This window comes from Acromyrmex echinatior, chromosome 3, assembly GCF_024713525.1.
Source record: "Acromyrmex echinatior isolate Ae372 chromosome 3, ASM2471352v2, whole genome shotgun sequence".
NCBI classification, from domain to species: domain Eukaryota; kingdom Metazoa; phylum Arthropoda; class Insecta; order Hymenoptera; family Formicidae; genus Acromyrmex; species Acromyrmex echinatior.
In genome coordinates this window covers 10094919-10112609 of record NC_141854.1, presented here as the reverse complement: position 1 = coordinate 10112609, position 17691 = coordinate 10094919, and the positions used below count along the sequence as shown (strand labels likewise).

The 17691-nt window shown below is 34.5% G+C and overlaps 1 protein-coding gene across 6 annotated transcripts in view; it reads left to right on the top strand.

The window, feature by feature from the left end:
• Dscam3 (Down syndrome cell adhesion molecule 3) overlaps nucleotides 1-17298 on the top strand; it is a 118752-nt gene extending 101454 nt beyond the window's left edge. For 2 of the 6 annotated variants that reach the window (XM_011067257.2, XM_087403923.1), the window contains 26 exons: nucleotides 2598-2788; nucleotides 3462-3702; nucleotides 3883-4036; nucleotides 4109-4260; nucleotides 4585-4854; nucleotides 5707-5852; nucleotides 6382-6817; nucleotides 7263-7556; nucleotides 7673-7903; nucleotides 7971-8126; nucleotides 8202-8272; nucleotides 8431-8674; nucleotides 8755-8901; nucleotides 9012-9173; nucleotides 9259-9475; nucleotides 9537-9625; nucleotides 9711-9890; nucleotides 10049-10237; nucleotides 10308-10493; nucleotides 10934-11381; nucleotides 11496-11722; nucleotides 11804-11972; nucleotides 12093-12256; nucleotides 12392-12494; nucleotides 13642-13830; nucleotides 14317-17298. In XM_011067257.2, the coding sequence (XP_011065559.1) occupies nucleotides 2598-2788; nucleotides 3462-3702; nucleotides 3883-4036; nucleotides 4109-4260; nucleotides 4585-4854; nucleotides 5707-5852; nucleotides 6382-6817; nucleotides 7263-7556; nucleotides 7673-7903; nucleotides 7971-8126; nucleotides 8202-8272; nucleotides 8431-8674; nucleotides 8755-8901; nucleotides 9012-9173; nucleotides 9259-9475; nucleotides 9537-9625; nucleotides 9711-9890; nucleotides 10049-10237; nucleotides 10308-10493; nucleotides 10934-11381; nucleotides 11496-11722; nucleotides 11804-11972; nucleotides 12093-12256; nucleotides 12392-12494; nucleotides 13642-13830; nucleotides 14317-14368 (5108 nt within the window). In that variant the 3' untranslated portion in view covers nucleotides 14369-17298. Of the gene's footprint in view, nucleotides 1-2597; nucleotides 2789-3461; nucleotides 3703-3882; nucleotides 4037-4108; nucleotides 4261-4584; nucleotides 4855-5706; nucleotides 5853-6381; nucleotides 6818-7262; nucleotides 7557-7672; nucleotides 7904-7970; nucleotides 8127-8201; nucleotides 8273-8430; nucleotides 8675-8754; nucleotides 8902-9011; nucleotides 9174-9258; nucleotides 9476-9536; nucleotides 9626-9710; nucleotides 9891-10048; nucleotides 10238-10307; nucleotides 10494-10933; nucleotides 11382-11495; nucleotides 11723-11803; nucleotides 11973-12092; nucleotides 12257-12391; nucleotides 12504-13641; nucleotides 13836-14316 lie in introns of those variants that run through there. The other 4 variants (XM_011067265.2, XM_011067275.2, XM_011067294.2 and 1 more) reach the window with 4 other exon arrangements.
• The last annotated feature ends 393 nt before the right edge of the window (nucleotides 17299-17691 follow it).

Sequence of the window (17691 nt, the reverse complement as noted above, 5' to 3'; positions counted from 1 at the left end):
ATTAGGGGAATGTTTACCGAATAAGCTATGTTAACGTAGCGCCGAACAAACTACCAGCAGTATTCAAACATCGATAGCATGGATACCAGATTTGGGAACGTTATTTTCATAAAAAAAAAAACGCGTTACCGTACATCATTATCGTTACAATATATTTATGTCTGCCTAGCTGCCCCCCCCCCTACTTTAATCAAATCTTAATGAATAATTTATATAATAATGCATTATTTATGCGCTCTCAAAATTCGCAAAAAAATTTTTCGCTCATTTTCGTTTAGCTAAAAAAATTTTTTTTTGCTGAGGCAGCCCCCCTCCCTCCCCTCCTCACGTGTTAATAACAACCGATTTGGAAAATCAAATACACAGGATTTATGCATTATTTATGCGCTTTCATATTCACACATACAAAAAAATGAATTCTTAAAGAAATGCATAAATGCTTTAATCCAAGAATATTTTATGGTTAAAATAGCGCCAAGAATAAACAATTTAACAATAAATTGTTCGTAAAATAAAATAAATTTTATTCTTAGTTCAAAACAAATTTTATTTCAATAAAAAAAAGTTGCTCTCGTTCAACATTAAATATACTTATATCAGCATATTTATTTTTTCTTTAATGATACCTTTTGTTAACTTATTTCAAATCCCCTAGTAATTTTTAGTAACATCAAGATGACAGAAACCAATGTTGTAGCAAGTGGCGATAGCTTAGTAAATGAAGTGCCACATTTATAGAGCATGCCTCTTAATATGCACGGGGTATAAGCTCCCAAGGAAAAACTGAATCAAATTTGGATTATACCCTCTACTAATGTAGCTCAAAGACAAGTGAAATGCTGAGATCGTTCTACCAATCTCCGTTAGCCGTATTGCAAATAAGGATGCAAACAGACCCAGGTCAACCTCGTCATAATGGTAGAGAATGCTGGCTACATATACAGGCGGATCCACCGTGACGGATTCATTGCTCATCTCACCCATTTAACTGTGGATAGCAGATCCGTGAATCTGCGGAAAATCCGCCCGCGTGTATAGACATCTCTTCGTCACGTCGCAGTAACAAAGTCGGCCGGTTATTCGCACATTTGCAATTGACAGAAACATTAGGACGAACTGAATATTTCATCCACCCTTAAAGACTGAACCACATTTAAAGATATGTTCCACGAATGCAACAGTTCACTCACAAAACCCCGTCATTCATTACATCCATGCACTTTCGTCATCTTGATATTACTGAGGGGCTCTTATACACACTGTTACTGCCTGCCGAATATTCAAATTTAAAATTCTTAATCCAAGAATAAATAATGTGATTAAGTTTGTTAGAATCATATAATGATTTTAGAAACAAAGAATACAATTTTTAGAATAAAGTATACTTTGCATAAATCTATTTATTATTGATGCCAGTGAACATTTATAATTAAAGAAAATATTTTATACTTAAATGAAAGTAAATAGAATTTACATTCAAGAATAAAAATGTACATGAATCAGGAATTCATTTTTTTTCTGTGCATAATTTCAATTTTTGCGCTGCATCCCTTATCACTTCCCTCTTGGAGCAAACAGTCATATTCATCCCTAAGTCGTTTAAAATTACAAAATTACGCTAACTATGCAAAATATATCTTCGATTTATGCGCTACCATTTCCAAGTAATTTCGATTTTTACGCTGCAACCCTTAAGGGACTTCCCTTATGGAACAAAGATTTTTTTTAATTGGAGGCCAGCTAGGCAGACGTACATTTTGTAAAAGTATTAGGTGTTGGAATTAATTCGTAGCGTTTTACAAGAGATGGGAAGTACTTTCATTAATGTATTTTTTAATGCTCATGTGAAATAAATAACATTCTTTCATTAAAAAACGCTACGAATTAATTCCAACACCTAATAGCTCGTTACACTACACATACCGTTACTCCTTACTAATTTTAAAAAGTAAAATGTTACCGTTATTTCTTAACAATTTATTATCTTTTTTCGTTATTTTTTCGTAATGTTAAACTAAGATATTAGATATAAAAAAATTATATTATTTAATAGTCAATATCATTGTAACAACAAAAATATTAAAACTTAAAAATGTAAATTAGTTTATATATGTACAAACTTTTCTTTCTTTATATTAAATAATAGATAATAATTTCAATAACAATAAAAGTAACAACTTCGTTATCATTGCTATAAAAATGTAACAATGTTATCGTTACAAATAAAAAAAGTAATGATCGTTATAAAAAAAAAGTAACAATATAATGGCGTTACAAGTAACGCGTTACTTCTCAACTCTGGTAAATACTGAATACTTATATTTAAATCAATATTGTACAATGAATATCATTAAGAAGAACAAGAAAAGTGTTTAATAGGCGTACTCTTTAATAGGTGTACTCTTGAAAGGTGTTATCAAAGTAGTTGTAGAAGAAAAAGAGATCTATTTATTTTATCAAAAAAGTTGTCGAGAATTTCTCTTTTTCTTTTGTGTATACGGTGTAACATTCAACGAGAATCTAATCTAGCGCTAAACATGTCATGCAAATAACTCTGCATGATTATATAAGATAGATACACTCAAATATTATTGCAGGCCATTCGATACCGGTCGAATCGTTCGGCCGTATCCAGCTTTGGGGAGATTTGATGCAAATTCGTCGCGTAGATGCACAGGATGCAGGAAGATATGTTTGTCGGGCTAGCAATCAGCTTGGCGAGCAACGAGCGGAGACGCACTTGTCAGTCACATCAAAGTTAAACGCTCGGATTCAGCCGCGTGTGCAAGTACGAGTCTGATTTCTGCAGAAGGATGATTTTCTTCTTAAATCATTTTATATTAGCAGACTAGCTAAAAGAGCATAACAATATGAAGATAGAAATTCGTTATATACAAAGGGTTTTTTTTTAAATTCAAGAATCAACGATGTGATAAAAAAGGGAAACTTTTATACTTTAAAAAATTGTTGAGTTTGTATATATATATATATATATATATATATATATATATATATATATTATATATAGTTGTTTAGTAAAAGTTATTTATCCTATATTATACTAGGAAATAATATGAATCAAGAATTTAATCCACTTCCCATATAATATTCATATAATATTCTATTTTTATTAATATAATGAAAAACTGGATTAAACTATAAATACGAATATTGGGCTAATTATATTTATGATAATTGCGTCTACTGATTAATTAGTAATTTTCTTTCTCTCTTTTTTTTCTCCAAATTATATAAAATTAATATTTAATAAAACAATTATTAAATGATAATTAAGCCATTAATTTATCAAAAATGTCAAATATAAAAATATGCATTATTAACTTAACAAAAGCTAGTCTCTCGAGGGCATTAGTTTTTATTGCACACTTAAAAATCGTGCAGATAAACGCGAATTGGTCCGACTGCGAGATTCAAATGGATTCGCTTGTCATCATTCGCAGGTTATTAATTCCGGCGAGACCGCTACGATGAACTGCACGGTCGAAGGATATCCGGTTGAGAGCGTTGAGTGGCTACATGATGGTGTGCCAGTATTGACCGCGCAGGATACAAGGATCAGATTGTTGGCTCCCTTGGTGCTCGTAATAGGCTCTGTTGGTCGCAGAGACAAAGGGATGTATCAATGTTTGGTGAGGAGCGACAAGGAAAATGCTCAGGCCACTGCCGAACTCAAACTCGGAGGTGAACGAGCGCATCTCATACGCCATATCTCATATTTTTAATATCTGTTATACTGTACTTTTATTTGACCGATTCTATCTATTATTACATCACTAGTTTATAGCTTTCCCTCTTACATATAAATTTAAAAAACTGGTTTATTCTCGTTTAAAAAAATGGATATTTGGAAACTATTTTTAGATACGGTTCCGGAACTGCAATACACGTTTATCGAGCAGGCATTACGACCAGGCCCACCGGTATCTCTGCGATGTTCTGCTACCGGTTCACCGACACCATCCTTTACGTGGCTACTCGATGGTGAACCATTAAGCCAGATTGCGACTGGGCACAGGTAGATCGTACCTATGTTCTGATATATTAGCGTTATATCGCTCTACCTTCTAATCAGGAACTATGCACGTAGATACGCGATAGGCCAATATGTGGATCAATCGGGTGACGTGATCAGTCACTTAAACATTTCATCGGCGGGAGCCGAGGATGGTGGCTTGTACGCATGTGTGGCGTCCAACACTCTAGCGACCGTCGAACATAAAGCTAGATTGAATATTTACGGTACGACATGCAGATAATAATTTCATATAATACATATAAATATAATCACCTATTATTATAGAATGTGAAATAATTTTTAAATAAGACACTTCTTACGAATAAACTCGGCTAAATCTGTATTTCTATATATTTAAATCGCATATATGATCGCAAGTGTGCTAAACAGATCTATTAAAGTTATATACAGAATTAAATAGCAAAAACTATTGAAGAAAACAATACTGTAGAAACTTTAAATGGAATCTCGAATAAACGCAACAATTGATTTAGATTGTGGAAGAGAGTTCAAATCGGGACCATCTTATAATAAGAAACCACTTTTAGGACCACCGTACATCCGATCGATCGGCCCGGTTCGCGCCATCGCCGGTGTCGACATTACAATAGCGTGTCCTTACTCAGGATATCCGATCACATCGGTAGGATGGACCCGAGGTGGTGCCGAATTGCCCTTTGACATCAGGCAGCGGGTCGACAGCGAAGGCCACCTTACAATCCTCACGGTAGATCCGAATGATGCCGGGACTTACACATGTATAGTTCGAGCAAGTTCTGGGGAGACCGCCAACAGAGATATATTACTAACTGTTAATAGTAAGTGAAAGCATAACAAGTACACTGAAAAAAATTTACTAAATCTTAATACGTATTTTTTTAAATAATGTTAACGAAATATTTACTTACAATAACTACATATTTATTTAATAAAAAGAAATAATAATTAAATCAAATTAATAGTTCTTATATCAAATAAATATATATTAGCAATATTTAGTTGATACCATTCAAATAAATATTTATTAAAATTTAATACATTTTTTAATGTAGAACTAATTGGGTTAATGTTTAATAGATTTTTGTATTATATACCTAATAAAATTGTAACTAGAAGTTAGATTAGAACACTCTCAAAACAAAATTCTAATTGATATCCTTTGCACGAATATAACATACACGAATCATCCATACGCGTATACATGCATTCAATTCAAAATTACGTTATCATTATTATTATGTTTTCGAAAAAATTATTTGCAAAATTTGTACAATGCGTAAATAATAATTTTTTTTATTTATTAAGAATTTATTATTTATAAAGAAATTTCTCTTTCAATTCTCCATTATTTAAAATCATATAAGATTTTACTTTTAAATACTAATTAAGTTTCTTTATTTAAAAGATAAAAGATCGACGAGTATACTACTCATAAAGGGTGTCCTTCTTACAGAAGATGTCCTTTTAGAACATTGACCTACATCTGAAGACTTGTGTTCGTACCACGCGTCTCAGAACACTGACCTGCAAGAGAATATCTATGACGTCTTTTCATGCCCCACTTAACTTTGCCATATCTCCCAAAACAAAAAGGAATCTCGGAGTTTGGATGTAATAGTATAATATAACAACACATAACATAACTCTTCCGTTTTGTGCGTATTTTACAGGTCCTCCAGTAATGAGTCCCTTCAGCTTTCCCGCAAATTCACAAGAAGGCAGTCGTGCTCAAGTGACTTGTAGCGTAACGTCGGGCGATCTTCCAATCTACATTTCCTGGTTGAAAGATGGCGAGCCACTACCTTCTTCCCTTCGCGTAAGCATTATCTCACTTTATGAAGTTCAGCTCTATACGAAAAATGTTCGATATTTTTTTCTCTACACTCTTTAATTTCTCTTTTCTCTTTATTTTCTGTGTCTCTGACGACGAAAAATAAAAAAGTAATGCAAACTGCAACTTCATTTTAGAACTATGCACATATTTTATCTATAAAAACTAATTTTTAATCTTTTCGTACCTATTTTTCTTCGAAAGTTTCATCTCTTGAAAACAAAAATACGTACTTTTTTAGAAATAAAATTCTTGTGAAAGACATTCAGTCTTTGTGAATAATGTTCTTTAAACAAATGGAAATTCAGTTCAAGATAAAATTTAAAAAACAGTATGTGAAAAAACAGAGATTTTATATTTTTACAATATACAGGAGAGAATATCTTTCGTATCTCGAATTCTTGTGTCACTGATTCGGAAATTATGTATCTATTAGCATAATAAAAATAGCGCAATACATTCTACATCCCGTATAAATCCATATTCCTATCATGATCGTATTTTTGCTGGATAGATCGAAGAGCGAGGAGCTGAGTTTTTTAGCCTCCTCGTCTTCAAGGAACTGTCGTCGCGGCACAGCGGCAAATACACCTGCGTGGCCACAAATAGTGCCGCGAAGGTGAACCATACGGCTGAACTTTTGGTAAAAGTACCTCCTCAATGGATATTCGAACCGTTAGACGTGGCGACTCTTTTGGGCAATCCGTTAAATGTCCATTGCGAAGCCAAAGGTTTTCCACCGCCGCGTATTACGTGGCTACGTGCCAGAGGCAGAACGTCCAACGACTATCAGCCGCTAGTCGATGGTTCGGATGGTAGACTCACGATATTGCCTAATGGGTCTTTGTGGACGGCTTCCGCCGGTCCGCAGGATGAGGGTTACTATCTATGTAGGGCTAACAATGGCATCGGATCCGGATTAAGCAAAGTGATATATGTGTCGGTGCATGGTAAGAATACGATTCATGTTCAAATTATAGATCAATTAACAATGAAGAACAATACAAAATCCAAAAATCTCAATACATTATAAAAAATCCAATAAATATATTAATCAATTCGATACTTTATGGATTTATATTTTTTTTTAAATATAAATTTAAAAATATAGTTAGGAATAATATAAAATTATGTAATTTAAAAAATTATATAATTATATAATTGTAGAATATAAAAAGAATATAAAAAATAATAAAATATTATTTTTATTTAATAACAAAAATAATATTTTATTAATTTTTATATTATTTCTTTTCTTAAAATCTCTAAAAACCGATCGGTTTATTTTTATCCAATAATCTCGTTTCAATTATATGATATTTGGAAATATATTATATTACTATAAGCCTGCTAAATAAGCAGCAAATTAAAATATAATAATTTGTATCTTTATAGAACCGGCGAGATTCGAATTTCAGAGTAAAAATGTAACAATTCGCCGTGGAGAATCCGTAACTATTGATTGCACTGTGATTGGTGATAATCCTATAGAGGTGCAATGGATGCATAACAGTGATCGATTAGATATGAGCAATCACAGACTAAGTATCGGTCAAATAAAGACTGACAACGGCCTGAAGTCCCAATTATCTGTCGCAAATAGTGATCGGCAAGATTCCGGAGTCTACAGATGTACCGCTGATAACGCTTATGGAAGAAGCGAACATTTGATTTATTTAGCAGTCCAAGGTAAAGTACACATTTCTATCATTAAATTGTTTAATTTTGTATGAAATTATTTTTTAATAACACACATCCAATTGGCGTGTAACAAAGACGCTTTAAACCTTGTTTGTATTTTACAGAGAGGCCAGATCCTCCAGCCGGACTCGAAGTAATAGAGATCGGTTCTCGATCAATACGGTTATTATGGAAGCGAGCCTTCGATGGAAACAGCCCTATAAGAAATTACGTGATACAATACCGCTCGCTAAGCCACGGTATGACCGACGATTGGAATCCCGTTAAAACGCACAATGTCACGTACACTCCAGGAAGCTCGAGTAGCGGTAATTCTATACATCCAACTCAAAATGGTTCGTCCACATACCCCGATCGATATCGCGGCTGTTGGTCCCCTTCCATAACTCATATCAATTCTAGGCTTATCTCCTTTCGAAACCACTGGCGATGATCAAGAGGTAGCTCTGGTCGGTGGACTTCATCCGGCTGTCACCTATACCTTCAGGATATTCGCCATAAACTCTATCGATGCGAGCGGACCTACGGAACCTGTCGTAGCGAAGACTCAGGAGGAAGGTAAATGCCTCATATGACAATGCGATCGTATGACTGAAACCTTGATGTATTATATAACATTGCTATCTGTAATAGCACCTACTGAACCACCGCAAAACATCAAGGTGCAATCCGCTGGACCTGGAGAGCTCATGGTCAGTTGGCAAGTAAGTAATGCCAATTTAGAGATAACTTAAGAATTTACTATATTTTTATTAAACATAAACATTAATACTCTATTAAGCTGAATCATGTCTCAGTGCTATAAAAAAAAATCGAAAAAATTAAAAGTATAATATTTACGTACTTTTCGTTTTTTTTTTAGCCACCTCCAAAAGAGTCTTGCAACGGAGATTTGCTAGGCTACATAGTGACGTGGTCAGAACATTCGTCATCGACTTCGGGTGTCAATCAAAGTAAAAGTTTAACCGTAAATGGTTGGGCGACGACAAAGGTGCAGCTAACTGGTTTAAGAAAATTTACGAAATATGACATTTCAATCAGAGCCTTCAACAGCATAGCTAGCGGACCAGCAAGTGCTCCTATCGTGGGTACTACACAAGAAGGAGGTATAGTAAGAATAAGAAATTATGTCCGAAAAAAGAAAGCAACAATATATATATATTTCGATTTCTATTCGCATTCGTAGTACCGGAAACACCACCGACTCAAGTAACATGCGTCCCATTGTCTTCTCAAAGCGTCAAAGTATCTTGGAGTGCGCCTCCACCTCATCAGCATGGCGGAATTATTCAAGGATACAAAGTCTATTATAGGCCGGTTCCTACTGATAACAGTGAGTAAACTCGCTTTCAGAACACTAATAAAGATAAATGTTCGCAAAAAATTAATCTTATAAGACACTTTATAATACATTACTAGATATTAATTAATTTTTTATTGCAGTGGATATATCAACGGTTGGTGAAGTTAAAAGAACTTCCAGTATGGATACTTATTTGCACACGTTATATAAGTACACAAATTATTCCATCAAGGTATTGGCTTATACAGGCGCAGGTGATGGAGCATTGAGTCCACCAATCTTCTGCATGACGGAAGAAGATGGTGAGATGTTTAATTAAATTTTACCAGATAAAAAGAACTGTTTGTATCAAATTATAAAATAAACAATTTAATATCTTTTTTATAGTTCCAGGCCCACCCGCTGGCATTAAAGCATTAGCGTTAACAGCGGAAAGTATATTGGTTTCCTGGTTGCCGCCGTTGCAACCCAATGGAAATGTCTCAAAATATACTGTGTATAGCAGAGAAACTGGCTCTAAAAATCATAACACGCACACGATGCATGAACCGCCGTCATCGCCCACAGATACTCTTACGATGGAATTACGAGATCTAGTGGAAAGGTATTACAATGATTGCAATTTTTTTACAATGCATTTTATGAACCGATTTCTAAACTCTTAGGCAATTGTACGAATTCTGGGTGTCAGCAACAACCGGTCTTGGAGAAGGAGAACGAACCACTATAGTTACGCAAACAACGAATACTAGAGGTATTTGTGAATCATATATCCCAAGATTTCAGAATTTAGATCTATTTAATCATTACATGTCTTAAACTTCAAATTCATTCTGTAGCTCCCGCTAGAGTGGCGTCGTTCTCGCAAGTGTTAAGAAGAGCTGTAAAATCATCGGTCACGTTGTCGTGTTTAGTGGTCGGAAATCCTACGCCACGACCAATTTGGACATACAGAAACAATCAAATCAGCACCGGCAGGCACTATGAGCTTACATCCGATGGACACCTTAATATACGCGGTAAGTATCACATATTTTAATTTATTTCTCGCTACTTACAGAATCACAATATCGAATCTAGATATTTTAATGCAAAATTAACATCTATAAATTATCTATAATTATCAAAATTAATATCTATAAATTATTATCATGATATATTTTCGATTATCTTTCAGGATTGGAGCAATCGGTCGCAGGAAATTACACTTGTTCAGCTAGTAACTTATTCGGCGACGACTCCATCACATATTCATTAGTCGTAGTAATGCCACCCAGAGCACCGTCGTTAGAATTGCAATATACAACAACAAACAGTATCAGATTCCGTTGGAATCATCCTGACAATGGCGGCGCTACGATACAAGGTATTGAGAAAGCAAATTAATAATATTGCATATTATGTATGTAGCTGTTAGTAAACTATCTTTTTTCCAGGATATGTGTTAAGCTACAAGAGAGATCAGGGCGGATGGGAAGAAATCGCCTTGTCTCCTGAGCAAACGGAATTCGTGCTTTCTGGATTAAAATGTGGATCTTCCTACTTAGCACACTTGACAGCACATAATCGTGTTGATACTGGTGATCCAAGTCCATTAATCAGTGCAACAACGAAGGGCACTGGTAAATAAGATATTTTATGATCAATTAAAATTAGCTATGTGTACGATTGCCCTGGCTTAGAATCGAGTTCAAGTGTCGATTAATCTTTCGACTCTCAAGCGGCGAACTGCTTGCTCAAGCTTCTTGCTGCCTCAAACTAATTCTGTCAGGAGATTTTGATATTTTTTTGTAGACTTGTGAATAAAATTTTTGTAAATAAAGATAAATGGCATTGTATTATACTATACCAATATGTCTATTTACTGTAACTATGTACTTAAACATAATTGTTAACATCATAAATGCTATTATACAGATAATTGCTATTATACAGAACATTGTTGAGGTCTCCCCACTTGGAAATTTATATTTGCAGAAAAATTAGCATGGGAATCGGAAGGTTAATATAAACTTTCTTGTTAAAATGACGGCTATTAAACTTCCTCTAATTTATTTTCCAGCGCCCCTATCGCCTAAAGAAAGAGATATTATTTCGGCAAATGGCACGTCGGTGAAGTTAAATTTATTATCTTGGCCTAATGGAGGATGTCCCATTCAATATTACACCGTCGAGTATCGGAGGCGAATTAATACAGAACCATGGATTTTGGTGGCCAGCAGAGCGACCGATAACGTTGTGATTCGTGATTTAAAAACGGCATCGTGGTACAGTTTACGTTTAACGGCTCACAATGACGCTGGTTCGACTCAGACTCAAATGGAATTTGCCACGACCACACTAAGCGGAGTCAGTATCGGTCCACCTAACGATTTAATAATGGAAGACGATATCAAGAAGACTGTGCCTAATCAGAAAGTTTTGTACGTCATCGTACCGCTCATCTGCGCAATCATTTTAGTCGTTTCTGCGGTTATCCTGGGTTATGTCATGCTTAAACGTAACGGCAGGTAAAGCGTAATATTTCCCGATTTTTGAAACTCTATTTCACTTCATTTATTTACTACTCATCACTCGTCAGTTCTTATTAATTATTTTTTTTACTTTTTTTTATTTTTCGACAGAGCGAATTATTTAGGCGAGATATTACCAGGACAACAGCAGCAACAACAGGCTGGATTAGGAATGGTTCCACAACAACAGCATCAGCAACAGCATCATCACTTGTCCAGTTGTATGTCGACCGTACAACTCAAATCGACGGCTGAACGAGACAACAGACGTAATCATCAGGTTTATACTAGTTCGCCCGTGAAACAAGAAAATCACAAATCCGCTGATCACGGTTCTGGTATGAATATCGATTCATAAATTGATGAATTATTCACGTAACGTAAATACAGCTTCATTAATACTGTATTACTCTTCGCAGAAATGTACGAGATAAGTCCGTATGCTACGTTTAGTGTTCCCGGAAGAGAGAACCGTTCGGTCACAACTGCGACGCTCGATTATACGATGCAATTCAAGACTTTTGGTCATTTGGAGAACGAGGACATCAATACTATCGATTACGAGAGATCCAGCGTGGAATTCGAAAGGTAACTGGCTTCTTCCGTCGCATCTTAACTTCTAACTTTTCGTGAAACCGATCCGTTTTCCGTTTGCGCCTTCATTTTCCTCCTCTTCTCTTCCTCTTTCTGGTGTTCTTTGACGCGCAGGTCGAAAACACCAAGGTGGCACAAGCAACGCTACTTTCCGAGCATCGCGGAAGCCGAGAGCAAACTGCGGTCGAGTCGACAAGGTTCCGGGAGCGACACATCCGGAAGTCCTTGCGGCGAATGCGCCGGGCCTAGTTATAGAGTGCCAGTAAAGCCTTGTAGAGGTACAATTATGTATTTCTACCTTTACCATTGTGTATATTGACTATCGATATAAAAATAAATCTAGAGAATGAATTATCAAGAAAACTGACTGTATGCGAGAATAAACTTCCATACAATAATGTGATCCCTTACAGATGTATTTTCGCGAGGTGTTGAATCGAGTACGGAATCTAACAACGAAGGCTCGCCCTCACTCGCGAGACGACGAAGCCGACAGCCGAGCCGGTCTACTCGCAGGTAGCCAAGGTTTGTTTGTTTCCACATAGCACTCAGTCTTGACTATTCGATATCAGCCTCTCATCGTTTTCACATCGACGCGAAAAAGAAGCGCAATGACGCGAATCATTTATTAATTAGAAATTTTTTACAAGTGATAAATATTTATATTTATTTTATGGATATTATTAAAAGTGACATACTCCGAAAATACATATATTTTGATAATATATGTTATAATATATACTGTATGATATATTGATTTTTCACGTTATTACGCTTCATTCTAGAACCTCATATTTTATACGATAAAGGATGAGAATGTTTTACACTTGCTTTTACATAAAAGAAGATAAAAGCATTTTCTAGAAAATATAATTGAGTCTTCACATGCTCGACAAATTATCCTTATACGTATAAAAGATGTATGTATGTATGTATGTATATGTGTACAACCTTTCCCCATATCTACGTATATATATTTACATACAGCGTGGCGTATGAAATGTTATATCATTTAATTATTTCATTAAACTAAACCGGTGGAATATCGATTTTTTTTATATTGTGTGAAATTTTGTACTTCAAGGAAATTCTATTAGATGTGCATCACAAATTAGAATTTGATGAAGGTAAAGGCACACACATCAGTTTGTGAAATGGCGAGTAACAATTGATTTAAAATGTGAGCATAAAGTGAAAGTTGTGTTGTTTTTCGTGAGAACAAAGAATGTGATAGAGACCCGGAGACGTTTCTGTCCACATGTGTATTTCATAAACTGGTATATGCCTTCACTTCCGTCCAAGTCCAACTTGTAATTCCATTTAACAGAATTTCCACGAAATATAGAATTTGATGCAGTTAAAAAAATCAATACTCTAGAAGTATGGTTTTAATAAGGTAATAAAATGGTATGACATTTCATGCATTACTCTGTATATTTATTATTTAATTTAGATACATTAGAACATTAAAGATATTTGATAATGAGATTGAATTAATCATCATATGAAACATTACCTTATGAATAAGAGATTTAATTATGAATCGAATTAAATTAGAGTTGCGTTTTATCAATTTTTTTTTAATTTAGGCAACGGTGTCACAAGCTTTAAAGAAAAATTTTTCTTCTGACTCGATAAATGTATCCGCTGATTTGTTTGACAGTTCGGTAGAGGATATGACGCTATTGCCGCCAAGCGGGTTCAGTGACAGTCGCGAATTGAGCGACGTGGAGTGCGACCGTGATCGTGATCGCGAACGCGATCGCGAATGGCAAGGTTTATCAGCCGGAACTCGTCACGGCGGCAGTTTGGGCAGACTTCCGATTGAGGCCGTCGAATCTATGCTCGCTAGGTATCGGCATGAGTATCCGTAAACAAGCATGCCCAGCCCAGTACTAAACAGCTAAGATCGGTCTAATCCTCGGAAATTTACTTATTTGTATGTCTATAGATTATCTTGGCGACTGTATTGACTACTATATAATTACTGTACTATACAATAGAATCTGAGGAAGAATATATGACTGTTTGGATACTGATGTTTTTCATATAATGTGTATAAATAATATGTTTCTTTTTCATGTAATAATAGTAATACCAAGATAAATATACAATAATTTAATAAAACTTTTACTTATCGAGGTAGTTAATATCAAATATTCAAGACGAGGAAAGAAATTTTTTAAATAAATTTTATATATCATTGATTTAAGTATTTTCAGAAAATCATTATTATATAATTGTTTTCGAAACACGAGATATTTAAAAATTAGTAAGAGAAAAAAAGAGAGAATTGATTAAATATTTTTAAGAACGTAAACGTAATCATTTGTTGCAGATATCAGCAAAGAAAGGAGCAAGAAAGACAAGAATTCACTATACATGTATGATCGAGATTCGCTGGTTCGACTTGGTATCTTCGCCGGACGATTTAACATTATTTAAAAAGAGACAACAAATCTTATTCTCAAAACCATCCGTTGCCGTTGGGGGAAATTTTAATGTGAAGGACAATTCAATTTTGAATGGAGATGGATGAGTGATGGAAAAAGAGACTCTCAGGTCCATTTGTGTCGAAGAGGCGTCTCGATAACTGATCTGCGTTGCGCCAAATACTGCCGTTATTATACACAAAATATGGCCTTCGTATATAACCCTGTATGTGCCATGTATGATATTGTATAACGTCGAGTTTCGAGAGAAAAAAAAACACCAAATCCTATCGGCAATATACACAATTAAGCAATCAAGAAGTAACGGAAGCATTCGATGATTAACTGTACGTTTTTTGATAGCATTTATTCTTTCTATCACCGAATTACAATTACACTGTCTTACTGTACGAAACGTAATTACGATAAAAAAAAAGTCTGACTGACCGATCCATTGCTTTCGCGACGACCAATTACAGATATACAGGGTGAACGCCAACTTCCATACGAGTACCTCCGCTTCACTAGTGCGATCTATTTATTAACGAGCTACTCTATGTATGATTATAGGAATGACAGATTATATTCGCATAATGAATATTGTGTTTTAAAAGATTTTAATAAAAACACTGCAACGGTCGCAGCGTTACACGTTATCCCCGTAAAAAATAGGTCAATTAATTCGAAGCTAATGATAGGCATTTATTCGAAATGAAATTGAATAATTTTGGCACACAATCAAAAATTGATTCTCAAATTCCTTTTGGTTTGAAATACACGAAAGTGCTGCGATTCGATCTCACTCCATGCAATTCTATCATGAAACCGGCTTTCCACTTTTCGAATAGTGCCAACTTTATTAGAAATATATAGTATTAAGAACATCGTGAAAAAAAAAACGAAAAACTTGAGAAGATAGAGAGGAGTTATGTGTGCTCCTTTCTCTGTCTTAACTAAACGTAATTGTGCGCTATAACAAATAGTATTTACGAATCGATTATCGGAATAAGAAGCGGCTAGCGCCTTAACTATGTAAATAACTGCTCTTTGAGAAACGACATTTATCGATGTGATCGTAAAATACGCTAACGATTATAAAATACCATGTGCACCTCGTGCAGAGAGTCGTAGTGTGTCCACAGATAAAATCGAGAATCATGTAGCATATAGAGCGATTGAGAAAATTAGCCTCTCGTCGGAAATTCGGTTTAAAAGAAACCGTTTCTTTTCAAAGATCTCTCCCATAACGCGAGACTGATCGTTAATCGAGTACGCTTACATTGATTTCTGCCAAGAAAAGTAAAGGCAGCGAAGCACAGAGCTTTGCATAATACATACAGCATCAAAGAATCAACCAATCAGAATCCTTCATTTCATTAAAAAAAAAAAGCTCTAATTGATCGATTCTCTTATGCATTATGGAAAGATCTGTGCTTCGTTCTTAAGAGTCTATCCAAACAAATTTACATAGCATAAATGTATGCATAAAAAACATCCACTCGCATTTTACATGCGTCTTTACAATAGAAATACGATTGGATATTTTTCCTTTATGTATATATTTATGCAGCTAGACAAATTTATTTGTTCTGGATAGATCCTAAAGGCAGAAACACAAAATTTGATATAACGCATAACACATAAAGCATAAGAAAAATCAATCTTTTGTTTAGAATCTTTTATTTCGTGAAAAAGAACAAAATAAAGGATTTTGATTGGTTCATTTTTTTCATACTTTATACATTATACATTATACATCTAAATATGCGTTATACAAGATTCTATACTCCCACCCTAAACAATTAATCGTTCTGATCGAGCAACACTTCTGATCACGCCGGAAAAAAAAGCGAAGAAACCATGCGACGCGCGAACATTCTTCTTTTTCCCTTTACTTTAATAAAAGAGAGACAAAGACTTGCTTAGAATTATTCTCGCAGTTATTTTTAAGACAGTTGAGACTAATTGTAAGTCTCGTAGAAATCTGAAGAAAATTCATGACATATGTCTCTTGTTACTTTATAAACGAGTTATCGCGTAGATGTAACATGTATATAAATGAGCTGACCAGAAGAGATGATTTCTCGAGATTTGCGCGTACGCGAAATTCGCGCTCATCTTGGAAAACAAAGTTTATGCGGAATATATCGGAGTATATATTCGATCGATATCATAACATCAGCCTATAAAAGATGGATGAATGAGGAGATTCATTCTATACTTGGACTTTCAGTTTCCAAAGTTACATTCATCCGCAAAAAAATGGGCCAAAATTTAGTATAATTTCTTAACATCTTTCAATAGTGATAATTCAACAAAAAATCATCATATTGAGATGAATAATAGTTCAATGCAATATTTGTTAAATTAGCGTTACTAAAAGATGTTAAAAAATTGTACTAAATGATGGGCCGTTTTTTTTTGCGAATGAGTGTAGTTTAAGGATCGTCAGTTCTTTATGATTCATTTGCTTTCAACAGAATGAAAGACGTTGAAATAGTTAGAGCAAGATGAAATATTATTGGAAGAGAAGAGTATGTGTGTATGTTTCATTTTATTGCAATCGCAATCGCAAAACTGCCGGTTAAACAATTGGGACATATGCGATACGAGAAACTTTGGAGAAAATATCAGCGTAAATGTTGTAATCCATCGCACAGATAGAATTACGAAATTAAGACTGTCCGTTGGAATAATTAAAGCAAATATGAAACAACACAAATTATATACATGACGAAAAGCTTAGCTAAAAAGAGGCCGTTTTGACAACTTCGACGATTCTAAGATTTGTATACGTCAAAGGAACGATCTACCAAGAAATATGTATACATTCATGAAGAAAAGAAAAATAAAAAGAGCAAATTATGATGCGGTAGAACTGCAATAAATGACTACTTTCTTAAAACTGATAAAACACCTTTTCCAGAAACATTTTTTAGTATCCTTCAATATTTATCATCCATTAAATTAACAATTTATCGAAATCTATCAAAAACAGATTTTACCAAAATTTTTTGTTACAAACTGTTTTGTCGATAGACAACTAGCAACATAATGAAATTTGTTTATTTAACAGAATGTGGTGGCAGAAACTGAGCAGAATCATTTTATAACTACTTAAATTAGTGCTGTCCAAGATTTATAATTCTAGGTATCGACTTGACATATATTGGCATTTATACCTATTTTTAGGAAGGCAATATACATAAATACCGATATGCGTCAAGTAATATTCAGAATTACAAATCTTTTACATGCAGATTTAAATAATACATTACATT